Consider the following 27871-nt stretch of genomic DNA (forward strand, 5'->3'; position numbering starts at 1 on the left):
ACATCATATTTGCATGCAAGCCTACTTGGACACTTAAACACTAGCAGATCCTCATACTGACACACTAGCCTTCTTGTACACTGTATGCTAGTATGCAACATATGCATATGTGCTAGCATCCAACGAAGAATGTTTGTTAATGTGCTAGTATGAAATGATGCTAGTACATTTATGCATACGTATATACTGGGACACTGTAATATTTGCATGCTAGCCTACTTGCACACTTAAACACTAGCATATTCACATAGTGACATACTAGTATACTTGTACACCGTGTGATAGCATAAAATAATGCTAGTATGTCATTATGAATGAATATTATGAATATATACCAATAATGTACCTCTATCTATCTATCTATCTATCTCTATTGGTATGCTAGTATAAACTTATGCTAGTATGCAACATTTAATGCATGTTAGTATGCTAGAACAGTATGAAAGTATGCTAGCAGCCATACAGGCATTCTTGTATGCTAGTATTCAACAATGAATGCTTGTTACTGTACTAGTATGAAAGTATGAATATATGTTAGTGTGCTAGTATGAAAGTATGAATATATGTTAGTGTGCTAGTATGAAAGTATGAATATATGTTAGTGTGCTAGTATGAAAGTATGAATATATGTTAGTGTGCTAGTATGAAAGTATGAATATATGTTAATGTGCTAGTATGAAAGTATGAATATATGTTACTGTGCTAGTATGAAAGTATGAATATATGTTAGTGTGCTAGTATGAAAGTATGAATATATGTTAGTGTGCTAGTATGAAAGTATGAATATATGTTAGTGTGCTAGTATGAAAGTATGAATATATGTTAGTGTGCTAGTATGAAAGTATGAATATATGTTAGTGTGCTAGTATGAAAGTATGAATATATGTTAGTGTGCTAGTATGAAAGTATGAATATATGTTAGTGTGCTAGTCTGAAAGTATGAATATATGTTAGTGTGCTAGTCTGAAAGTATGAATATATGTTAGTGTGCTAGTCTGAAAGTATGAATATATGTTAGTGTGCTAGTATGAAAGTATGAATATATGTTAGTGTGCTAGTATGAAAGTATGAATATATGTTAGTGTGCTAGTATGAAAGTATGAATATATGTTAGTGTGCTAGTATGAAAGTATGAATATATGTTAGTGTGCTAGTATGAAAGTATGAATATATGTTAGTGTGCTAGTATGAAAGTATGAATATATGTTAGTGTGCTAGTATGAAAGTATGAATATATGTTAGTGTGCTAGTATGAAAGTATGAATATATGTTAGTGTGCTAGTCTGAAAGTATGAATATATGTTAGTGTGCTAGTCTGAAAGTATGAATATATGTTAGTGTGCTAGTATGAAAGTATGAATATATGTTAGTGTGCTAGTATGAAAGTATGAATATATGTTAATGTGCTAGTATGAAAGTATGAATATATGTTACTGTACTAGTATGAAAGTATGAATATATGTTAGTGTGCTAGTATGAAAGTATGAATATATGTTAGTGTGCTAGTCTGAAAGTATGAATATATGTTACTGTACTAGTATGAAAGTATGAATATATGTTAGTGTGCTAGTATGCACATATGCTAGTATTCAACAATGAATGCTTGTTAGTGTTCTAGTATGCATATTCATTCTGGTATACTGGGACACTGGTATATCTGCTGCTAGCCTACTTGCACACTTAAACACCGGCATATTAGTATACTAACATACCAGCAAAGGTTACAAGAATGTTAGGTTTTTGGTCCACTTTTTATTTATATATATATATATCGACTGACAGACTGTAAGCATTTAAACTTTTATTCCTTAACTGGAATTCTACGAATGAACTGTGCAGTAAAACAAAATACTGGGGACGTACAGACTGATCGATGCGAACGAGTGAACTTGTCTTAACGTTGTCTCCCGCACCGATTCAGTACAGTGTGTATCGAAGGAAAACACAACCTCTCAACAGGCAACAGAAACATTTCGTCCATTTTTTTCTGAGAGGCACCGAATGCGGTTCTGTCAGCAATAACGCTGCTGAAGGGCTGAAGAGAAAACGAGCCGTAAACGCTTCTTGAACTTATCACTTTCTCCGACTCAAAAGTGTGCTGTCACTTCTCACACTGCGAGACGAGGAGGGAAAGTGCAACCAAAGCCAAAGAAAAGGCAAGTGTTTGATGTTGGAAAGTCTGCAAAGTGGGGTTTTTTAAAGCAGAAGTGTGAAGAATCATGCTACGTTAACCAATGGCGTGTGAAGGTAAATTCGAAGTGATTTATTTTTTTTTGACATGATTACCATTAAGAGGCATGTTGTTAAAATAGGCAACAAAAACTGTTCCATTTAATTTGCTCCTTGCTGTGGAGTGAAGACAAATTGACTCTTCAAAGGTTTTCAGACAGACTCCAGTAATGACTGCATGACATTTGCAAACCCACTAAAGTTCAACCCTGTAAAGTCTGCTAGAATTACAATCTCAAACGTAACACAGAAATGGTCAGTTATATAACATTCATCTCCAGGCTAAGCTCATGCAGGAACGCATCTGTGGTCATTTCTAGCAAATATTTCAAACAGACCATATAAGGAGGTGAATGAAGTGCATCCGATACGTTTCTTAGGCAGTGTTGCCTCCAAAATGTATCACATTATAGCTGTTGTCGCTTACATTACAGCTCTTTTTCTCCAAGTTAATAATAAATGCATTCAAGTTGTCATGAAACCAAAGTCTTCTGAAGACTTCTGTTATATGAGAGCCATATCTCCCTGAAGTTCTCACCTGGTGTCCCACTGAAGCTAAGCAGGGTTGAGTCTGGCCAATACTTGGATGGGAGACCTCCTGGGGAAAACTAAGATTGCTGCTGGAAGTGGTATTAGTGAGACCAGCAGGGGGCGCTCACCCTGTGGTCTGTGTGGGTTCTAATGGCCCAGTATAGTGAGGGGGGCACTATACTGTAAAAACAGCACCGTCTTTCAGGTGAGACGTTAAACCGAGGTCCTGACTCTCTGCGGTCATTAAAAACTCCAGGACCCTTCTCGTAAAAGAGTAGGGGTATAACCCCGGTGTCCTGGTGAAATTCCCCCGTTGGTCCTTCTCTATCATGGCCCCCTAATAATCCCCATCTCTGAACTGGCTAGACCACTCTCTCCTCTCCACTAATAGCTGGTGTGTGGTGTGGTTCCGGTGCACTACTGACACTGGAGACTCCTTCCAAAACGGCAATTTATTCTCATGTTCTCCACCACTTCCTCAACGCTGTGAATATAATGTTACTATAGCAACCAGAGTTTCCAGGCACCACAATGTCATCCTCAAATCTCGAATGGGATCGGCCCAAAGCTTACTTTGTGATGTCACAATTTCAGCACGTGATACAGGATTCCCCCAGAAATACTGAGAGATTGTTTTAAAATGGAAAAATGTTCATTCAGTGCTGTTTTTATACACACACACACATAGAGTACCTGTTCATAGTTGAAAGTTTCCAACATGCCCAGAATGAGGCCCTGGATCTCTGCTAACTTGCCCTTCCCATACACTGGATCCTGAGGAGAGAAAACAGACACACACACACACACACACAAAACCAAATCGGTGAGTTTATTTGGCTAGGCTCCTAAAGTGCGTGTTCATTGCTTGCAGTGAAACAGCAGGGCGTGATGAGGAGGCACACCACAGAGAGAGAACGCTCCAAATCTGCACAGGATCCAACCAACTACAGCCGAGTGGAATACCAACACACACACACACACACACACACACACACACACACACACACACAAAGTGGTGCCAAGCCAGCAGTGGGCATGTTATCTGGCTAATGCACACACTCGGGTAATTCTGCCCACAGCAGGAACTCACACCCAAACAGTCATGGAGATCAAACTGCTCTCTCTCTCTCTCTCTCTCCCTCACGCACACACGTATACATACGCACACACGTATACATGCGCACCCACACACACACACACACACACACACACACACACACACACACAGTGTTGGTTTTATTAAGCTGTGCCGGCTCAAGTCCAAAAGTGAAATATTTGCATGAATTATGTTCCTGGACTTCAGAGTCAGGTTATTCACCTGCTTAAGTGTTTCTGTGCGTCCTGTTCAGCTAATGCAAATTACCTGTGTGCAGTAAAACTTTCCAAGACTTAAAAAAAACAAAAAAACAAAAATAGAGTTTGGATGACTGCCTTCAAAAACAAGCACTAAGCCTGAAAAAAAAAAAAATAACTGGATAGAAAATCAAGAAGGAAAGCGCTAATATAATGATATACAAATCAGAAGATACATAATGGCAAGAAATGACGTAAACATCTAAAACGAGTCTAATATACTGCAAATACACTGCTGCATGAATCACCCTAGTTGTACCGATCACATAGATCACTGTGAATGTGCTTTAATTAAACAAAATGGCTTCCTCGCTCATTACTAGGCAGCATTTAAAACAGCACTTGATCCAGTACGTCATCGTATTGTATTTATTTATAATCTTGTGCCCTGACGGGTAATTGTACACAAAAATCAATGACACAAAATACTAAACCGAGGTCATGAAATGGTAACGTGTTTATGGGAGGTGTAGCATTTAACGAACGATTTTACATCCATCCATTTTCTATACCGCTTATGCTACACAGGGTCGTGAGGGAGCCCCGAGCCTATCCCAGGGAGCTTGGGGAGACTCTGGATGGGGTGCGCACACACACACTACGGACAATTTGGAAATGCCAGTCCGTCTACAACGCGTGTTTTTGGACTGGGGAGGAAACCGGAGTACTCTGAGGAAACCCCCGAAGCACAAGGGAGAACATGCAATCGCTGCATAATGATAATGATAATGAGTCTTTATTGGTCACGTATACAGTAGAGCACAGTGAAATTGTTTTCTGCATACCCCAGCGTGTCAGGAAGCTGGGGTCAGAGTGCAGGGTCAGCCATGATACAGCGCCCCTGGAGCAGAGAGGGTTAAGGGCCTTGCTCAAGGGTCCAACGATGGTAGCGTGGCAGTGCTGAGGCTTGAACCCCCGACCAGTAACCCAGACCCTTAACCGCTACGCCACCACAATCCATATGCAGGGAGGAGGCAGGAATCGAACCCCCACGCCCGGACGTGCGAGGCCAACATAACACCAACGTTTTTGTAAATACAGCGCACTCTCCCGTAAAGACAACGCGCCCACGGTTTGAAGGATACGATCATTTTAAATGCCGTCCAATGGGCCTCATTTATCAAGCTGCATACATACAAATGTCTACGTAAACCCTTTACAGGACAATTTACACAAGAAATCTGGTATTCATGGAAATCCTGAGAGTTAAAAAGTAAAAATGTTCTTCTGAGTTTGTGTAGCTTTACAGATAAGACGACTCACTAGCGTGGGCCTTGATTAATCGGCGTCCGATCGTATAACTGGTGATGAGCTGTTGCAATGCTGTACACGGATTACGCTGCCGAGTTTATTCAATTATACACACAATTTAATGAACGGTCCGAGAGACCCAGCGATTTGATTTGAAATATTAAATATGGACCAAAAATAATAATAATTAAAGAAAGAAAACCAACAGAAATCCATAAATCAGTCCGTACAGGAGTGCTTTCGTGATCGGTGCGGCCAAAAATACTCGATTTTGCTGCGTTTGTTTTTCTTCTTTTCTTCAAAATTCGCAGTCTTCGTGTTTTTATGGCGACTCGGCGAAATCGCAACTGCATGAGATTGTTTCGCACGCTCTTTCACAGCGACGTGTGTCGGTAAACGAGACCTTCTACAGCGGTACTCGTGCACGCCGCACGTGAATCTAAAAGGGCTTCGGCTGAACGCGCGCCGTGACGACGTGACGCGACGCGTCTCGGCCTGGATCTGCGGTAGTTTCGAAAAATCGCAAGCTCCGCCGAATACTGCGGCGTTCGAATGATTTTGCGTTCGTTTCTATGATCGCAAAATCGAAAAAAATCCTGGAGGGACAGGTAACTTTCCAAAAATAAGATTCAAATTCGGAATATAAGGAGGACTCGCAACTCTTGATGCAGCCTGTGAGTGGACTGGAAGAGGAACATAACCGTTTCATTCACCTACGCTGTGGGAGACTCACACACACACACACACACACACACACACACACACACACACACACACACAGAGACTGCAGGGGGAGATTCATCTCATCTCCAGCTGACACACTACAGGTGCCCAGCACACACACACACACACACACACACACACACACACACACACACACACTGCTGTACAGTCTTGATATTCTGAATCATGGTTCTGTGGTGATATTCTCACAGTAAGACTTCATCACAGACAGACAGCGAGACATGGAGAGACAGAGAGATGAGGTGGATCAGTAAACCTGAGCTGAGCTGAAATGAGGTGATCAGTAAGTGAGAAGCAAAGAGGGGAAACAGGCACGGATCTTAGTGACGTGACGGGAATTTACTCACATTCGACATTATCATATAGAGGGCCCTGCTCCCCTCATGAGTCACATGCTTATTATAAAGATTATACAGAAAGAAAGAAAAAAAAAAAAGCCAGAGGTGTACGACGATATCCCGCCATCTGTGTGTGAGGTTCACATTTTTCATTTCACCTGCTCGCAGTCCAGGAAAAAGCGTCTACTCTTTCACTTTTACACACATTGTTGGTGAGGTAGCTGTGCTGCAGGTCTCCACACAGACTATTATACGAAGGTTCATACGGAGGTTAGCCCATTATAAATGACCTTAAGGCTGAATGTATGTGTGAGTCTAGCTGGTCATGAATTATCTCTGCGGTGTGCTTTCAGTGTATATCCTTTAGCAACAGAAAACCCGAAAGCACTGCACTGTTGATGTCTTGGTCAAAAACTGTGTATGGAATAAACCAGGACAGGGTGTGAAGTTCTAGGAAAATAATCAGTGACGGTCTTATCTATATTATGATTATCTTATCTATAAGTCCATCGTAACGAACATCTGAGACATTTCCTATTACTCTCCTGACACAGGGCCATGTGTTGCACAGAATGATGCAAATGTCTGGCTGTTGAATATATCTGACTGAGAATAACGAAACCAAAACAAAATCATTTGACCAGAGGGCAAGTATTAAATTTGTTTCCATTAGGTAAAGTCAAAATGATACCATTCACGCTTCCGTAATAATGAGAACGCTTACTGACATTCTGCTTGAGTAAAATAGAAAGTCTCTCAAAACAACTAAAATCCCATTACATATCCTCATCCACTCGATTCCTGGCCACACACTCAAAACGGTGCACACACTACTTACTACCTGGGCTTTTGGAATTTTAGTAAATCGGTACACGAGTAATCGTTGCAAATATTTTGGACACTGCTCGTGTTGTTCAGTTCACGACCGTATATCAGAGCATAGCAGCACAACGTTTTTTCCTCATCCTGTGGCTTTTGTAATTCAGTTTCGCCAACAATAAAAAAAGCAAAATTCAGTATGGTTAGGAATTTTCACATTGGTGCGTCACTACTAGTCATACACTGCGAGCTCGTATCAGTCCGTCTGAGGTTCAAACCTCAGCTGTGTTAAACTGCAACCAGCTTCGTTCTCATGATGACAAAAAGACAGCAGGACGTGCTCCGGCCAAAAAGGACAGTCGGTCAGTCATCCATCCATCCACACGGCACCATCGATCAGACGAGTCGGGGGGACAAAAGGTTAATTTTGTTAACTTAGGACCAAAGAGAGTGAGTAATCAATAGCAATACATTTTCATTTCTTCTAAGTCAAGCTCCAAAATTGGTGGGAAAATTGGGTATTCATTTTCCCGTGTGAAGTAGTCGTACACAGTCATTATGGCATTTGGCAGGCGGCCTTATCCAGAGCGACTTACAGAAGTGCTTTGAAGTCTCCATCGATAAATACATCCCGATACTGGTTCACTAGATGACGGACTAAGAGTACTATCAGTCTTAAAACTCTGGTGGGAGGTAATATAGTACTGAATACTGAATTTTGTTGCTGCTGTTGAAAAGTGCTAATTTAAGTACTTTAGGAAGAAGCGGGTCTTTAGACATGGCTTGGGGACCGCCAGTCGGCTGTTCGGACATCTAGGGGAAGTTCATTCCACCACCTAGGTGCCAGAACAGAGATATATATATATATATATATATATATATATATATATATATATATATATATAAAAAAGGGCTAATACACGGTAGGTATAAGAGGGCATGATATACGGGCATGATATACGGGCATAAGGGCATGATATACGGTAGGTATAAGAAGATGGCAAGCATTGAAATATACATGTAATAGAAGTGCAGTTTATTTTATATATATATAATATATATATATATATATTTTCCTTTATGTTACCTCGTATAACATTTGACAGCACAGAAAAAAAGCCCTTTCCTTCTTCAGTCTGCATTTTCTAGTGCTGATATTTTTACCGCCTTAAAGTCTAATACTTGTGTTTAAACATGGAAGTCTCGATGATACAGAAAAACCCCAACTTAACACACATCTGCAGACTCCGAGGAGTAGAATACACACAGATAATTTGCTTCATCGGAATGGCGCACCCAGACCCTCGACTTAAACAGCTGAATAACCCGATTCTGAGAACGAGGAACTTTCTGTGCACGCTGTTACCCCTGCATAACTGCGGAACATCTCGGACCGTGAACGTGACCCGTAGTGATTTGGGATGGCACGTTAATTACGTAAATGTGTAAAACTCACAGCGGAATAACAGCGGCATTAATATACTGTATACTACATGTTAACAGAGGGACTTGTGCTAATGCACCAGCATCAACACTCTGGTACAATGTCCTCATAGGACACTAGTCATTAGCATTCATGTTAGCCCGTATCTGCATTAGCATTCACATTAGTCCAGGCCTGATGATGCCATGCTGAGCAAATGCCATCAAATGTCAGCATCAGCAGCTGCGCTGGATCCTCGCGTTTATCTGGCACCACTGTGAATGTCTGAGTTTTTATGGCAAATAATGCATTATTAATGAGTTACGGCACAGTAAGAAACGCCGATGTTACATCGAGATGCGTTTGAGACTTTTAACAAGGGATTGGCACGAGTACTCGATTCCTCCATGAGATCATGGCAAGCCCGTGACGAACTTGAAAATCTAATATGTTTCACAGTGATTTAACCTGAATAAAAATGAAGCAAAACAAACCTGTTTGGTGACATAATGTTTAAAAAACAACAACAACAACTTGTTACTGGTTACAGTGGCACTGGGAGAGGGAACTGAGGTCTGATTGGTTATCGTGGCATTAGGGGATAGACGCACTAGAGTTTTGTGAGCAATAAATATGTGTGTGTGTGTGTGTGTGTGTGTGTGTGTACACTAAAGCTGGCCAAGGACATATCTGTTCCAGTCACTTAAGTAGATGTGGTAGGCGAGTGTGAAATCGATTTGCAGTGTAAATATTAATGTGTGTGTGTGTGTGTGCGTGCGTGTGCGTGTGTGAGTTTGAATAGATTATGCTTCCAACGGGATTGCTTTAGCGCTAGGCTGTGAAAAATAAATCAATTCCAAAAAGATGGTAAGGTTGCATATTCAAACAGTCTCACCACATAAAGTTACTGATATAGTTCTAAACGGCATGGAGTGTTTATTACACAGTTATAACACGTGTGTAAGGTGTTAATAAGCTTATAATTACCTGTAGGATGCGCTGGATGATGGCAGGCAGGGCGATGAAGCTGGACATGTTGTTTAACACCTTCATAGTGAGCTCTTTCAGGGCTGAGGACATAAAACACACACACACCTGGTATTTGTATAATATACTTTATACACAAATCCAGATTGCCCAAGTAGTAATAATGCACTAACCCAATTTCTGCTACTCTATTATTCATTGTTTGCAATTTAAGATATATATATATATATATATATATATTTTAATAAGTAATTATGATCAATAATTATTTTCTGGAGTAAGTGGTGTGGTGGTGTTTTTTTTTGCCGTTTCACATCCACATCATTTCACACACTATTAACAGCATCACATCTTACATCCACTCGAGTATTTTTCTTAATTTTCAAAAAAAAAAACAAAAAAACAATGTACTAATGAATAGTGGTTTATAAATACTTCCATGCTATAACAATATTGTACACCATACTCTCTCAAACTCTCAACTCCGACTGGTCAGAAGGTGACAATAGTGTCAGCTGCCATAATAGTGCCATACATTATCATTTCTGTAATAATAACTTATACGCAGTCTTGTAAGGACAAACGCTCCACGTAAACATGTTTTTTTTTTTAAACAATAGTGTGTGATATGAGATTCCTGTGAGGAGACATTTACGTAAATGATTTTAAACGTTTTGTAAACAGCCAGCGGTAAAGTTGTAAATTTCAGGACAGAAGGTTTTCTCAGCTGGTGATGGACGGAAAGTTTACAGCTGCTGGAACGTAAGTCATAACGAGAACTAACTTGTAACGTGATGGTTCCACATCATTAAACGTATATTAACCGGTTCATACAGGATGTCGCAGAGTTTTTTTGTGATTGCCGCGACCAAGAATGTTCGATTTTGCGGCGGATTTTTTGTTGCGGAAAACGACTTGTATTGGCGAAATTGCCATCGTATGAAACTGTTCTGCGCGGTCTTTCGCAGCGATGTTTGTCGGTAAACGAGACCTTTTAACCGTACTCATGTTCGACGCGCGAGAATCGAAGAGGATCGTGACGTCACATGACGCGTCTCGGCCCAAATCTGCGGTCGTTTTGAAAAATTGCAAGCGAGTTTCCTCAATTTCTGCGATCACAAAATTGCCAGAATACTGGAGGGACTGATTATCACCTTTAAAAGTACTATAAATGGATAAAAAGTATGAGGTGTCGTTCTTGCGTTGGCGCTGCTGTGGTATAAAACACATCGGGACCATGCCGTTATAGGAAAACGATCAACTTCGGGGTGGTAACAGTAACTTTACTTCACATCAGGCTGCGTCACACCTCACCATCACTGACTGATTTCAGGGCCTATCCATCCCTGAACGTATTTCTAAATTGAAATGATCTGCTTTCTATCGTACAGTGCAGACTGTAAAGCTTGTGTTGGTCGTGTCGCCATTACTTCACTGATTAAAATGACATCCAAGATGACAGTTTGTCATTTTTTCATTTTGGACAAACATAGTACAGAGACACCCGGCGCACCTCCGTCCTCCTTCCTTCCTCAAGCCCCAGAGTGACCTGCCTGGGTCTCAGCTGAAGCCTGAAGTAACCCACCCACTCACACATAACAACTGACTCATTTAAAGAGAATCACTAAAGTTCAGGCTGGTTTTTCAGTGTGAGTGTGTGTGTGCGCGTTTGTGCGTGTGTGTGTGTGTGTGTGTGTCGCACCATCAGAAACATCCTTGGCATTAGGGCCTTTGAGGAATTTCTGTGGAGACATCATCACCTCTAGGAGAGGAAACCAGAGAGCCTGAGATGGAGAGAGAGAGAGAGAGAGAGAGAGAGAGAGAACACAAGCAAGAGAGAGAGGGGAGGGGAGGGAGTGAGAGGGGGGGGGGAGAGAGGGGGGAGAGTGGGGGTAGATCAATCTGGGTTATTAATGCATTCATATAATATGCTTATAAATAAATCAACAGCACTATGACGCATCAGTCTGCATGGATGCGCACACACACGCACGCACGCACGCACGCACACCTCTCTCTGCTGCTGGTTAAGCCCATGTGAGCTCCGGTGGCACAGCGTGATGATGTCATTCAGGGCTTCCTCCACCCTCGCCAGTGGGGTGTAATCTACATCCTCCTCCTCTCTCGCAGACCTCGGCGTGGCTGCCTCTGAACTCTCCTGAACGAGTGTATTCAGCTTCTCCTTCAGTGTCTAACACCCACACACGCACGCACGCACACACAGACAAGCATGACTCAAACACACCAGTATTCATAAATCCTCCTAGTGATCGCTGTTCATCAGTCAGCTGATGTTATGAACTAAAAGAGGCAGGATTTGTAAGTCCTGTTCGCAAACGCTCAGAATTTGCACAGTCTACGCGAGCCAGCAAGCTAACATCTTACCTGACAGAAACGCTAATAAGAAGAAAGTCAAATCCATAAATATTCATTTTCCCTGATTACTCTCACTAGCAACATGACAGGATTCCTGAGAGGATTTTAAAGTCATATTCATAAATGATTATATTTTTCATTGCTAACACTAGCCAGCTATCTAACATAAGCTAACCTGACAGGGTTTCCAGACGTTAGGGTCATGTTAATAAATATTTATCACCGTTACTGCTAACTCTATGTAGCCTGACAGCTAACTCTGGAGTATTCTTGATATATTCTGAGGTGATTTTTAGGTCATATTCATACTTCATATTTTTGTCGATAGTTTTCACTGCTAACACTAGCCAGCTAACTAAATGTGCTAAGCAGTCAGGATTTCTAAAAGTTTTTTTGTTAATCATAGTAAAATATGGTTAAGTTCATGATATTCATTGCTAAAACTAGCTAGCTAGCTAATATGCGCTAACCTGACGATTTCGGAGGAGATATTTTCTAGAACATATTAAAAATATTCATAGACACTAGCCAGCTAAGTACTAAGTTGACAGGAATTCCGAAAAGATTTTTAAATCATCTTCGTAATTGTTCATAATATTCACTGCTAACTCTAGCTAGCTAGCTAACATGAGCTAACCTGACACGATTTCTGAGGTGAGTTTTATTGGTTAGCTTCAAATGGTTTTCAACCACCTGTTTAGTTCCCTCAAGTCAAGGCCTATCATACCGAGAGCCGTACGGCAGGGCTGGGGAACAGGAAACCCCTTCGACAAGTTCCCACAATAACCCGTGTCATATTACGCGAATACAGAGCTGGGAACGTGTTTCTCAAGTTCCCGTTATGTGCTATATAGAGCTGAGGAACAAAGGACCCTGGGAACTGGGGAATATAGGACATCTTTGTCATGTGTTCATTATGTGCCATATAAATCTGGGGAAAATGGAACATACTGTAGATACGCTCCCACTTTTTGTTGCTAACTCCGGCTAGCTAACATAAGCTAATCTGACTAGATTTCCGTGGTAAGTGTTAGGTTATGCTCAAAAATGTTCACAGCTTTTGTTGCTAACGCTAGCCAGCTAACATATATGTGCCGAGGTGAACTGAATGAATTATTAATACATTTCATAATATTCAATGCTAACTCCAGCGAGCTAACATTAGCTAACCTGACAAGATTACTGATGTGAGTTTTAGGTTACACACAAATATGTTTATAATTTAATAATACCAATTTGACAGGATATATGAAGGGGAAAAAAATGTCTTTACATAAAAGTACTTTTGTAATTTTACTTAAACTACCTTTAATGCCGCGATTTTTAAAGCGCGTGTCTTTGAGTTAATATATAAACTTAAAAACACACTCATTTGTTCAACTCAAAGACTTCCCCTAGTCTGCGGTCTGAGATACTGTATACTGTATAAATCCTCTTTTAAGATTTCATCCAAAGCTGAAAGCGAGCTGCTAAACCCAACAGTCTGGGCTGTTTGAGCCAATAAGGCTGCTTTTAGCCGTAGCCTTCTGCTGTAACTTGTGTCAGCTGTGAGATGAGCGTGAGTGGAAGACCTGTAGCAGCACTTGGAAGGCTCCCTGCACATCTCCTTTTTTCTCCAGCAGGTAGGCGGTGGCTTCATGTAGCTCGTGCTGCTTGGTGATCTGCCATTAAGTGAACAAGACACAGAAACAGAAAGTCACGTCTCAGCCTTCCTAACACATCGTTTCTACAAAAGAACAAAAAAAAAGAACCCAAAAGAAAAACAAGTTTTCATCCCAGCACCACAAACTGTCGAATTTGAGTCACACTGAGTTTTTTCCTCGAAATTAAGCACCACGTCTGAGGGAAGCGCTGATGTTCCTGCCAACTGATTTGTGTACGTTCATCACTAGTAACAGTATCATCATGACTTTACAGTCCCTACTGGATTCCGCGGAAATGAACACAAAATCACGCAAACTCCGCAATATTCGGAAGAGCTTGCAATTTTTTTTTTAATTACCGCAGATTTTCTGCGGATTTGGGCCGAGACGCGTCATGAGTACAGCTAAAAGGTCTCGTTTACAAAACAAACATCACTGCGAAAGAGCGTGCGAAACAATTGTGTGATTGCAGTTTCGCCAAGTCGTTTTCCACAAAAACTTGATCAAGCATTTATGGCCGCAACAATCACAAAAAAACTCCGGTCCAGACCGATTTTAGCGCGCTTGAATGGTGAACAAATCAGTAGCCCAGGCATTCGGTGGCAAGAATACTGGGCTATGATTAGTAACCAGCGTTTTTCAGAGAATTTGTTCCTGACTTCCTCGAAACATACATTATTATTTGGAATAATTCAATGTAACGCATGTCACAGTGCTGTGACGCACCACATTCCTTTTACTATAGTGCAGTGTCTCTCAACCCTAGTGGTCCGTAGCGTAATTGCAGGGGGTCAGTGGGAAAGTTTTTAAAGTGTTTAAATAAAATTATATATATATATATATATATATATATATATATATATATATATATATATATATATGTATATATATATTTATATACACACACACACACACACACATATATATATATATATATGTATGTGTGTGTGTGTGTGTATATATATATATATATATATTGTGTTGAAATGTATGAAAATATTGTCAAATATATCATACGTCCATCAAATGTAAGAACAATTTAAGTTTTCAATTTATGTTTTAAAATGAACCAATTTGGTTATTCCCATGCATTCACAAATATCACGTTAGCTGAGCTGATGATCGTTCATTGATGGATTTATTTTAAATTTATTTACAAATGAAATGATAATTTGCAAAAAAAAACCTATGAGTGGTAGACAAGTTCAAGTGTCCCATTGACGGATAAAATAAACCAAAGATAATTCAGAGAGTCGAATTAAATGTCACGCCAACAGTGAAATGTAAACAACAACAAAAAAAATGCTAAATCTTGAAATGTTTTGATTCAATTTTAAATGTCCAATGTTAATATTATTCATGTTAAATAGGAATAAAATAAAGTAACATATATAGAAATGACTGTTAAATATATAGCCTATCACTGTTGTGGAGTGAGGGGGTGGATTGTTCGAAATATGCTAGGGGTCCAGAGCTCACAAAATGTTGAGAACCACTGCTTTAGCGTACGCTAGTCGTGACTCCAACCGCCTGCTACACCACACACGTCAGCTTTTCTCACGATCAGTAAATCTAGCACACGCAATCAGCAAAGAGTTAAACGTGCAGAGGAAATAAAAACGTCGGCGACTGACTTGATGAATTTTTGTACAACATCAGATACTTTTTCAGAAAACGATAACGTCCATGGCGAAGTTGTCAGCTACATGGTAATGTATATACTCGTTTGTGTTGGTATTGATCCACCTAACAAGCTGGACAAACTTTATTACTTTGTTATACACCATTGTAACACACTGCTAATAAAGGCATAAAGTATCGGTGAGACATCCACATATCCACACAACGCAGTACTGCAGATGCGTGTAGGGCAGAGAGTAGGATATATGATGATTAGTGGAGAAACCAGTCAGAAGTCATGGCGGATAGAGAGATAGAGAGATCGAGAGGTCGAGAGATGTCATAAAGCAGAGACAGCAAGACGGAAAGGACAAAAGGTCAGACTGGGAGGCAGACAGGATTCAAAGAGACAGCATACCTGTAGGGTAGATGAACATAGCATAGCTACTCTATCCTGAGTGTGTGTGTGTGTGTGTGTGCCTGATTAAATATTTAGCACGTGCCCGTAAATGTAAAACCGTATTGATTCTGCTGAAGTACTCTGGTGTGCTCTCCACATCTCTCGCACTCTCTTTCCACTCCACGTCTTCACATTTGTTCTCTCTCTCTCTCTCTCTCTCTCTCGCTCTCTCTCTCTCTCTCAGCAGTGAAGTGATTGAACACAGCCCCATCACCAAACTCACTGTATTATTAAAGCTCTGCTGAGTGCTTACTGAGGGGGAAACGGGCCTCTTGTGCCCTTTTTCTAGAAGGACAGAACGGACAGGCTGAGGAAGTCGGGTTTAAATCCGCAACGGACGACTGCGTCTAGAGTTTAATGCAGATTGCGGTTTGGGTTGCAATTAAGTCAAAGTATTAAGTATTGAGAGGTATCTCTGGGCCAACAAGGTGGAGTTTAAAGCTATAGTCAGTTATTTTGGCCGAATTCAGCTAAATCTAGGTGCTCTGAAGCTCACAATGGAAACCTTGTTGTTTGCAATGCTCACTCCAAAAGCCACGCCCACAAATCACATCCCACTGCTAGACTGCCTGAATAGTACTGTAAGAGGCGGAGCTTTCTAAATGTAAACAGTCCTTGTTCAGACTGGTTGGACCTTGGTGTGTATTATTCTGTTTATAAAGTCTGGCACTCCACAGAATTCTACTCAACACATTCTGACCAATCAGAATCAAGAATATAACAGCGCTGTGTTATAAATAAGAAGGGGGGGGGGGGGGGCATAAAATGTGGCATGTTTTGATAGAGCTCAGGATGCCATGTATCCTAACAAAATGTCCAGGTCCTCTGGCAGAAAAACACCCCCGAAACATTAAAGAGCCACCACCATATTTAACCGTGGGCATGAGGGACTTTTCCATATGGCTACCTCTCTGTGTACGCCAAAACCACCTCTGGTGTTTATTACCAAAAAGCTCTATTTTGATTTCATTTGACCATAGAACCCGATCCCATTTGAAGTTTGAGTAGTGTCTGGCACACTGAAGACGCTCGAGTTTGTTTTTGGATGAGAGTAGAGGCTTTTTTTTAACCCTTCCAAACACCTTGTGGTGATGTAGGTGACTTCGGATTGTAGTTTTGGAGACTTTCTGACCCCAAGACACAACTAACTTCTGCAGTTCTCCAGCTGTGATCCTTGGAGATTATACAGACAATATAAGCAATACAGACACGCGTCCAATTCCAGGTCGATTCATAACATTTCCAGTTGACTGGAACTTCTTAATTAGTACCCTGATGGTGGAAATGGGCATTTACAATACTTGTGCTATTTTCTTATAGACACTTCCTATTTTGTGAAGCTCGACAACCTTTTGCTGCACATCACAGCTATATTCCTTGGTCTTACCCATTGTTATGAATGACTAAGGGAATTTGGCCTATGTGTTACCTCATATTTATACCCCTGTGAAACAGGAAGTCATGGATGATCAATTTCCTGTTCCTAGTCACACAGGTGTACTAAATTTTTTTTTTTTTTAAATCAATGGGAATATACTTCAAATATATTTTTCTCATATGAATTCACGCCAATGAATGCCAATAATTGTTGCACAACTATATTTAACAAAGATTTTTTTGACTAACCTGTGTTGTTTTTGCAATTGTTTGATATCCATGAGAGCAGAGTACTTTTGTGATTTTTTTTTTTTTAAAACAAAGGATCAAAAGGTTCAACAATAAAGCCAATTATTCACAGCCTTCTTTGCTCATATTTACCAAGGGTGCCAATATTAGTGGAGGGCACTGTATAAAACTAGTATACAGTATAGGACTGTCAGAACCACGCTGTTATAGGAAATGTATCAACATCTTCTAAGTAAGAATCCAATAGCCATGTGGTACGAAGCATTTTAAAGTCTGGAAGAAAAGGAGAACGTTGCAGTTACAGATTTCCTTTGAATTTGCAGTTAAAGATGCCCCGCCTACCTCTACATGTGTATCTTAGTCAACAACAACAGAGCAGACATTAAACAGTGTATAATAATGATATTATGTAATTAATCCATCATCTTATGCAGTGTTCTGAGGCTACTGAGTGACGGCATGTTGTCATGTTCTACGGTTGATCGGCTCTGTCCTTGTTGAATCCCAGATGAAGCGTCAGTGATCAAAATCGGGTCGTCTAAAAGACAAGGACACGTGCTTACTTTGACAGTCTCCTCCAGGCGGTAGCTCTCGGACGTCTCGAGGAAAGGCGTGACTTGGCGAGGACTAAAACGGCACATCAAGTCCACCAGGAGCTCGTGGAGCTCAGGCCCAAGATTCCTAACAGCATGGGGCTTCTGTCCATCACTGTATGTGTGTGTAAGAGAGAGAGAGAGAGAGAGAGAGAGAGAGAGAGAGACGCAAAGAAAATCTTTAAATCATGAATATAATTTAATAAACATGAGTCTCGCAGGCTCGATTTAATTAAAAGTAACTGTTATTACTGATATCCACAGGTGTACGCTATAATGAAATGTCTAGCTCAGTTCCTGATCAACATTGAACATTATGTAAATGATGGAGTTTCACTATTAAAGGAATACTCCAGTGTTTTCAACCTAATCTCAATCTACAACGCCAAACATTGCTGCAGAAAACTAAACGGTACCACAAAAACCTTAGCGTATGTTGTTGGACAGGACAGCTAGATGCATAAATGGTTTAAACAAAAAATGTACGGGTATTTAACTTCAATCTGCAGAACGTCTGGATTTATAAGCAACCTGCCGAGTGTGTGAGCCAACGTTATACAAATGTTACGGAATGAACGGACATGGACGTCCAGTTAATATCATCCATCCATCCATCCATTTTCCATCCTGGATCCCGGAGGTGGGATTCGAACCCCCAACCCTGGAACCGCGAGGCGAACACGCTAACCACTAAGGCATCGTGAGGCACCGCGAGGCCCCTCCCCCCAACGTTCATAATAGATTAACGTAATCAATAAATATTATGAACTACACATTTACAAATGATATTAAAAGGTGTCACACAAAAACAGAAAAGCATATAATACGTGTTTTTTTCTTTTAAATACAGTTCATTTTCCCCACTCAGATCCAGGCAGACGCTTTTTTTTTTTGGTAGCACATGATCATGTGGAACCCGACAAGTTCCTCGGATCATCAGTGTGACGAGCGTTAAGCCACAGTCACGCTGGATTTTTGCCACCTTTTCTTTTCTTTTTTTTATTTATTACACGCCGATTCTAAATCAGAGAACTACAGGCAGTCCTGATGGCATGCGATTTCGGAAAGAGTGTACGAGTATCATTAGTTACACAGTAAAACAGTATCACAGTTTCTTTTTTTGGGGGGGGGGGCGTAATTTGTGCAACATTAACAAAAAAAAAAACAGCAGAGCAAGTCTGGTGTAAGCGCTACTTAATAATAAGCAGCTATAATTCATTTTTTATTTTAACCGACCAAACAGGCCACAGTTCCACCTTCTTGTTTTCTATTGGCTCAGAAAAGTAAGGAAGCAAATCATAAACACTAGAGTTAAACCGCAGATGTCGGCAGGTCGGTATCTGTAGAGCGTGTGTGAGTAACACTAGGGCTGCAACAAATACTCAACGAAATTATTATTATTTTATTTCTTTTTAAATCGGTACAAATAATTGGCATTAATTTCATCATTGATGAACTGGACTGTGTTCTGAAGCATGCTCTGGCGCTACGTCACTCCATTTAAACTTCATTTGATGGAAATGAGAAAACCTGCTCTAGTATAGGAGCTACACATCTGGTCTCATGACATACAGCGAGCGGGAAATATAAATTTCCAATGAGGCTATTCACATGAAATTTTCACCAGACTTTGGTATTAACTCATGAAATCCACACATAGAAAAAAAAAATCCACACATTAACGTTCGTAAATGAAGTCGTGTGTAACGTTTCTTATTTCCCCCTACTGTAACTCGTTTCCATGCCAGTGATATTTTGATTTGTAATCAGTAGTTGGTGGCCAAAGTGAAAAACAGAGGAAGTATGATCTCCCTGGTTGCATCATGCGTATTAACTGCAATGTACCGAGTTGTTCTGCTGTTCTGGTCTGTATGGTCATATTTATGTACCGTTCCTGCCATGCCAGAAATCATTACAGTGGGTATGAAAAGTCTACACACCCCTGATAAAATGCCAAGTTTCTGTCAAGTAAAAAAAGTCAACTAATATATAAATCGTCAGATCTTTTTCCAACCTCATTATGACATTACAACATGTAAAAAATTAAGAAATCAGAAATATTTATAGTTAAAAAAAAACAAAAAACTTATAATAACCTAGTTGCATAAGTGTGCACACCCCTAAACTAATAGTTTGTTGAAGCACCTTTTGATTTGATTACACCACTCAGTCTTTTTGGGTAAGAGTCTATCAGCATGTCACACCTTGACTTGGCAATATTTTCCCGCTCTTTCTTGCAAATGCATTCTAGATCCATCAAATTATAAGGTCATGTCCTGTGCACAGCCAGCTTCAGGTCACCCAGCAGATTTTTTAGTTAGATTCAGGTCTGGGCTCTGGATAAGTCAATCAAAAACATGGATCTTCTTTGGGTTAAGCCATTCCTTTGTTGATTTGGGTGTATGGTTCGGGTCACTGTCGTGCTGAAAGGTGAAATTCCTTATCATCTTCAGATTACTAGCAGAAACTTGAAGGTTTTGCACTACTACTGGTATTTGTAGCTATTCATGATTCCCTCCACCTTGATAAAAGCCCCAGTTCTGGCTGAAGAAAAGCAACCCTAAGCATGACGCTTCCACCACCATGCATTAATATGGGTATGGAGTTCTTTTGATGTGCTACACAGGGATGTGTAGACTTTTAATATATATATAATCTTATTCTTGTCAATGTACCGTATGCTACATTGTCCAAAATGTTGGTAGTTCGTAAAACAACTCGGTAGGTTGAAACCGAACATGTACAAAATGTACAGAATACCTTCATCTTGTGCTAGTTTGGGCGTCTCATTTGGTCAGCAGAAGCATTTGATAATATTCTCATGCTGTGCCAGACAATCTGACAAACATCGGCAATGTTGTCCTGCAGTTAGTGACTGGTTATTTAATTAGACCCAGTTACGAGTTCTGTAGTAAATTCCAATTTGCTAATTCACTCGCAGCATCCAAACGTTTTTTTTTTTTTCCCCTTCCCATTTTTTTCTTCTGTAGACTCTCTTCAGGAGCGCACGTGAGGTCATTTGCTACGTCTCTGGCCATTGGTCCCAGTGAATAAGGAGAAATCGAAATGCTCTATTTTATGCACTGGATCCCCGAAGTGCAAATGCTGTAGAATCGACTGAATTCAAAATCTCCCTTTTAATACGATTTTATATCAAATCAAATAAAAAATAAATAAATACAAAGACACCAGGATCAATAACGTATGCGTCACCAAGCAACTTTTCTCCAGCACACTATTCTGAATCCTAAATATTGAGACTACGTGCACTGATTCGAATCTTTGAAACAGTTCGAGCCTGTCATTTAATATGGATACGGTAATGTACGGTAAAGCACAGCAGGTGAAAAGCTAGTTGTGTCTCCCGTGTAATGATTGTGGAAAACCACTGGGCATGAAGGTGTTGTTTGTGACTGGATGCGCACGTCATGCTCAGCCACTCCACCTCGCTCCAGATGTTGTTGCACCACCTAATACACCACTTATAACAGACGTACTCTACCGGCTGCATACTTCGGCAATAAGACTCGCTCGTAGGTCTTTTGATACACAGAGCGGTTCTTTGATGCGCATTACTCCCTCATAATTATGAGGACTTTGCCGCTCCATCTTGAGGTGCATTTAGCGGCGACTGATTGCTGTTTGATTCGAGAGCTTGAGCCGTGACGAAGGAAGGCCTCTTTACTTAGAGAAACACTCTCTACATGGTACGTGTGCGAGTGTCACAAAAAAAAAGTCTCTCATTTACGCTCTTTGTTCTAAGAATATCAGGCAGTGGTTCTGCTTTCTGAGCTTTAGAGTACTGATCTTTGCAGATACACTTCACTGGGTTTATGCGCCTTATATTTAGATTATATGCAAATATAATATGCTAATCAGCTCCTAAACCCTGACAACCAACTACCTGTGTTGTTAAAAAAAATTTTAATATCTTATATGCATGACCAAAAATCATATTTTTCACGATCTTATACACATACAATACAATCTTGGAAGATTAGGTTGGAAGATAATATAGTTAGAATTTGATATTTCTCGCCTTTGAAAAACTTACACAGATTTACAGTTTAAATTCTCTTTAAATGACCTTCGACTGATGGATTCATGAAAGTATTCTACAATTAGAGCTACTAATGATTAATATTATTTTTTCAAATGTCTTGATTGGTTTGTTTTTGATTAATCGATTAGATTCTTTTGATTCTTATCTTTTTACACAATATCGGTTAATCGACTCTTTTTTTGGGGATTCGTTCGGTTCAATATGAACCAAACACAGGACGGATACGTGATCACATGACGCACATGATACTGTATTTTAAGCGTTCTTAATGAATGATTCCAAGTAAGCAGCAGCACACAAGTAAGAGCGCAGTTATACTGATTATCAGCACGGCTATGATTCGGCGTAGGCACGAAGCCGAGGATAATCACAGCCGTGTCCATATTCAAGTTCCCATGAAATCAAAATTGACGGGGGTTTTTTTTAGCGACTTTTAGTATGAACGTGTTCTCTTTAAGGTTACCTATAAGCCAGAGCGCTACAGAAAATCTGCATTTAGAACATATATATGCATTCACAATTTAAATGTAAAAGTCTCTCTGCACCAGTACGGAGCAACGATTTTGATGACATCATTCTGCACTTCAGAGTTTCATCAGCTTTTCGGTCCAATCAAATGCTCTCTAGAATCTGAAACGTCCCGCCCCCAACATTATAGAGGTTGTACATATCATATGAGATACACCACACTCGAACCAAATCTAAACAGACTCAACAGTGGCTTAGCAAACATTTACATTTACATTATATCCCTTATCCAGAGCGACTTACATTTATCTCATTTATACAACTGAGCAATTGAGGGTTAAGGGCCTTGCCCAAGGGCCCAACAGGGCTTGAACCCCTGACCATCAGAACCTTTAACCACTGAGCCACCTCTGCCCCTGCAGACTAAATAAAAGTCCAGACGTTTATAGAGCTTGTTCTTAAGTGCAGCCACCAGGTCTCAGACTGGTCTGGGCAGCGAGTCATTTATTACTAACAAGCAGCAGTTTTTTATCTCTTCCCCTTGGCAGTGAGAGGATTAGGCTAACCGCAAGGGAAAGGAGAAAGTCTCTAGTATAATATGAGGCAATAAATAAATAAAAATCTGTATCGAGAAACAAGTTTTTGTTTTTTGGCCAGGTGCTTTGGTATGTCCAAATGTCCGCTCGTTGCCTAGTTCATACACATGAGCTGTGAATCGCAGCACACAGACCACGCAGCTAGCACAGAGCATCACTGTATTCAAAACGGATGCACAGGTATACAAGATGAATCAACAAATAAGTTTCAGTGCTTTTCTTTTTATATCTACAAAACACAAAATAATGTATTAAATTCATTGTCTACATCGCCACAGGACTCATACAAATCTCCATTTTGATTTCACGGGACTTCCACATTTTTAAAAATGCTCCCTTTTTTTTTCTTCCATTTCATTGTCATTGTTAATGTTTTATTGGTGAATGAATCCTAGCATGTATGGTCTGTTTTCACGAAGATACACCGTTTTATATATTTGTGCGCATTAAATAAAAGTAACGTCAATTAGTACAAACGTCAGGATTTTTTAACATTTTTAAAAAAAATTTTTTTTACCTTGGATCCAGCAACTTCCTCAGGAACTGGAACACCAAATGATCATCCTAGAGACACAAAAACATTCAATCACATACTGTACACAATATTAATGATGACATACTGTATATTACACTTCCTGGAATGTTACATTTTATACTTTATACTCCTCACAGCACAGCAATGCGATTGGCCAAAAGATATTGATTAATCTTCGGCTAATAATCAAGCTAATTAAGCTTCGGATTAATAATCGGGCATCTGTGGCTCAGGTGGTAGAGCGGCTTGTCCATTAATCGTAGGGTTGGCGGTTCGATTCCCGGCCCAAGTGACTCCACATGCCGAAGTGTCCTTGGGCAAGACACGGAACCCCAAGTTGCTCCCGATGGCAAGCTAGCGCCATGCAGGCAGCTCTACTAAAATTGGTGTGTGTGTGTGTGTGTGAATGGGTGAATGATAAACAGTGTAAAGCGCTTTGGATAAAAGCGCTACATAAGTGCAGACCATTTAGCATTTACAATCTTCCGACAACAGATCTGACTTGAAGGCAAATAACATTTTTATATTAATTTACTTGTTCCAATATGTTCGCGTTTCTATAGCAACAACTAATTCACAGGGAGTTATAATTTTCTTTGAAAGTGTGCCTCAAACTGCATTCACTTCATTAAAACGTTGTGTTATGGGGAGGCCAACCAGAAGCTTATTTTTTTTCCCCTTAGTGCTACTTTGACATGGATTTTGCCTCCATGGCCACGCCCACAAATGTTTGAAAGCAAAAGGTAATGTTTTAAAAGTTGCAAATGAAAAAAATCTAAATGACACATATGATTCGGTAAATATGCTTGTGTTTGCTATAATCGCCTCACAGCTATCACATATAAAGCAAATGACAGAAACCGAACATGTCTCAGCTGGTGACTTATTTACGTGAAAATACCCTAAGGTAAAAAAAGTCTTTACATTAGATTCCTTGCTAAACTACACCATATGCAGAACTCCGATCACGACAGGTCAAGGCTAACACCGAGCAAAGCTAACTGAATCCGAGGAGAAATTAGGAGTTTGAACAGAAACATGAAAAAGAGCTTAACGGCGAGTGCGACAGCATATCAATAAACTATCGACTTGATAAGTAAGTGCGCAGGGTGTGTGGAACGATCAGAGTCGACACAAAATGGACCGAGTTGGTACGCAAATACAGTAGGAAGCTGAAATGTCACGGCAAATGTCAGACACGGCGGTGCGAGAGAAGGCGTTTAAACGGCAGATCTCCCAGGAGTCAAAGATATTTTTTCCTCTGTGAGGTTGACGGACATTAGAGAAAAAAAAAAGCCACTGTGAAAAGATACGTCGCTCCTTGTTAGGTGACCTAATCACCACACAAGAGCTCTGGAGGTCTGCGTACATCTTGTAGGAAGGGGGTGGGGGGGAGCACTAGGGGGGAATGAATAGAATTTGGCGTATTGGTTTTGAGAGTTTATTACGCTTTGCTACCTCGAGTCGAAAATGCTATTAATTATTTAACCAAAGTTGCTAAGCACAACATGTAGAGAGGCGTCTCCTCTCATGAACCGAAACTGTGATTGGACACACAAAAATAACCCTAACCCTAGGAGTGTACAAGTCACGATCTCATAGCCAAAACGTTGGACAACGGCTTCTGCCGCTGTAGCTGTCGAGCAACATGTGTTCTGGGATGCTTTTCTGCTCAGCATGCTTGTAAACGTGTACCGGTCAGCTCGAACCAGTCTGGCCGTTCTCCTCTGATCTCTCCGTGATTTTATGCATTGCTCTGCTGCAACATGATTGGCTGATGGGCATAATTGCATGAATGATCAGAGGGTGCAGGTGGAAGAGTTGAGTGGAGTTCATTATACATTATTACATTACATTAGCTTCCATTTGCAAGTTTGGTTTCCAGGCAACCAGAAACACGGGACTGGGCAGAACAATGGTGCTTCTGCTCGCCTCATGGGCGAGATAATAAATTAAAACGAGCGCTGTGTAGTAACCGTCCAACCCACATCACAAGCGTTCCTGCATACTGGCTCATTTTTAAGGCATGTAGTGACAGCAACGTCTATAAAACACGATTAGAACGATACAGTCCACGCCGAAACTAGTATCCGACACGTCTCTGTATTTCTTTGTGAAATCTAATCTGGATTTCTGATTCTTACTGCTTTGCGTCTTGTGGCATGGTCTCTATATTTCTGCTGGTGAAGTCTTCCTCGAGCGGTGGATTGTGAAACCTTCACCCCTGCCCTGTGGAGGTTGTTGGTGATGTCACTGACCGTTGTTTTGGGGTTTTTCTTCACAGCTCTCGCAGTGTTTGTGTCATCAGATGTTGTCGTTTTCCCTGGCCGACCCGTTCGGTGTCTGCTGCGCAGTACACCAGTGGTTTCGTTCTTTTTCAGGACGTTCCAAGTTATTGTACTGGCCATGCGCGATGTTTGTGCAATGCCTCTGATAGATTTTCCCCTCTTTTCTCTGCTTCAAAACATATCCGTTTTTTAAATGCGGTCTTCACAGGCGGAACTGAAGGCTAAAAGCACGAGTAGAGGTTCAGAGCTATTTACTGTGTACACAATAAATCTGACAGGAGACACCTGGGTAACAGGAAACACCTGTCAGTCACACGTCCCAGTATTTGCGTGGTCTGATACAAAACGTGTTGTGTTCTATGTCGTTAACACGTCTATATAAAGCTCAGGAAATAAAAGTGGAAATTCTGCACTCTCTTCTCATATCCATCGTTTAACATCGAACCCAAATCTCTTCAGTTTACAGCAGAAACCACATTCACTGGCCTCGGTGTTCTCTCTGCTTTTCTCTGTGTGTCTCTCTCTCTGCTTTTCTCTGTGTGTCTCTCTCTCTGCTTTTCTCTGTGTCTCTCTCTCTCTGTTTTTCTCTGTGTGTCTCTCTCTCTGCTTTTCTCTGTGTCTCTCTCTCTCTGCTTTTCTCTGTGTGTCTCTCTCTCTCTCTCTGCTTTTCTCTGTGTCTCTCTCTCTCTGCTTTTCTCTGTGTGTCTCTCTCTCTGCTTTTCTCTGTGTGTCTCTCTCTCTGCTTTTCTCTGTGTCTCTCTCTCTCTGCTTTTCTCTGTGTGTCTCTCTCTCTCTCTCTGCTTTTCTCTGTGTCTCTCTCTCTCTGCTTTTCTCTGTGTGTCTCTCTCTCTGCTTTTCTCTGTGTGTCTCTCTCTCTGCTTTTCTCTGTGTGTCTCTCTCTCTGCTTTTCTCTGTGTGTCTCTCTCTCTGCTTTTCTCTGTGTCTCTCTCTCTCTCTGCTTTTCTCTGTGTCTCTCTCTCTCTGCTTTTCTCTGTGTCTCTCTCTCTGCTTTTCTCTGTGTCTCTCTCTCTCTGCTTTTCTCTGTGTCTCTCTCTCTGCTTTTCTCTGTGTCTCTCTCTCTCTGCTTTTCTCTGTGTGTCTCTCTCTCTGCTTTTCTCTGTGTCTCTCTCTCTCTCTGCTTTTCTCTGTGTCTCTCTCTCTCTGCTTTTCTCTGTGTCTCTCTCTCTGCTTTTCTCTGTGTCTCTCTCTCTCTGCTTTTCTCTGTGTCTCTCTCTCTGCTTTTCTCTGTGTCTCTCTCTCTCTGCTTTTCTCTGTGTGTCTCTCTCTCTCTGCTTTTCTCTGTGTGTCTCTCTCTCTGCTTTTCTCTGTGTCTCTCTCTCTCTGTTTTTCTCTGTGTCTCTCTCTCTCTCTGCTTTTCTCTGTGTCTCTCTCTCTCTGCTTTTCTCTGTGTGTCTCTCTCTGCTTTTCTCTGTGTCTCTCTCTCTGCTTTTCTCTGTGTCTCTCTCTCTCTGTTTTTCTCTGTGTCTCTCTCTCTCTGTTTTTCTCTGTGTCTCTCTCTCTCTCTGCTTTTCTCTGTGTCTCTCTCTCTCTCTGCTTTTCTCTGTGTGTCTCTCTCTGCTTTTCTCTGTGTCTCACTCTCTGCTTTTCTCTGTGTCTCTCTCTCTCTGCTTTTCTCTGTGTGTCTCTCTCTGCTTTTCTCTGTGTCTCACTCTCTGCTTTTCTCTGTGTCTCTCTCTCTCTGTTTTTCTCTGTGTGTCTCTCTCTCTGCTTTTCTCTGTGTCTCTCTCTCTCTGTTTTTCTCTGTCTCTCTCTCTCTGTTTTTCTCTGTGTGTCTCTCTCTCTGCTTTTCTCTGTGTGTCTCTCTCTGCTTTTCTCTGTGTCTCTCTCTCTCTGCTTTTCTCTGTCTCTCTCTCTCTGTTTTTCTCTGTGTGTCTCTCTCTGCTTTTCTCTGTGTCTTTATCTGTCTC

General features: G+C 40.8%; 1 protein-coding gene across 2 annotated transcripts in view; it reads right to left on the minus strand.

The window, feature by feature from the left end:
• The window catches only part of vps8 (VPS8 subunit of CORVET complex), a 117778-nt gene that overhangs the window by 35696 nt on the left and 54211 nt on the right, over positions 1-27871 (minus strand). For both annotated transcript variants that reach the window (XM_053616103.1, XM_053616102.1), the window contains exons 34-40: positions 23638-23684; positions 17964-18108; positions 13623-13712; positions 11687-11866; positions 11378-11459; positions 9676-9758; positions 3454-3534 (exon numbers count right to left, since the gene is read on the minus strand). In XM_053616103.1, the coding sequence (XP_053472078.1) occupies positions 3454-3534; positions 9676-9758; positions 11378-11459; positions 11687-11866; positions 13623-13712; positions 17964-18108; positions 23638-23684 (708 nt within the window). The remainder of the gene's footprint in view (positions 1-3453; positions 3535-9675; positions 9759-11377; positions 11460-11686; positions 11867-13622; positions 13713-17963; positions 18109-23637; positions 23685-27871) is intronic.

The sequence above is a fragment of the Ictalurus furcatus genome, chromosome 26, assembly GCF_023375685.1.
Source record: "Ictalurus furcatus strain D&B chromosome 26, Billie_1.0, whole genome shotgun sequence".
NCBI classification, from domain to species: domain Eukaryota; kingdom Metazoa; phylum Chordata; class Actinopteri; order Siluriformes; family Ictaluridae; genus Ictalurus; species Ictalurus furcatus.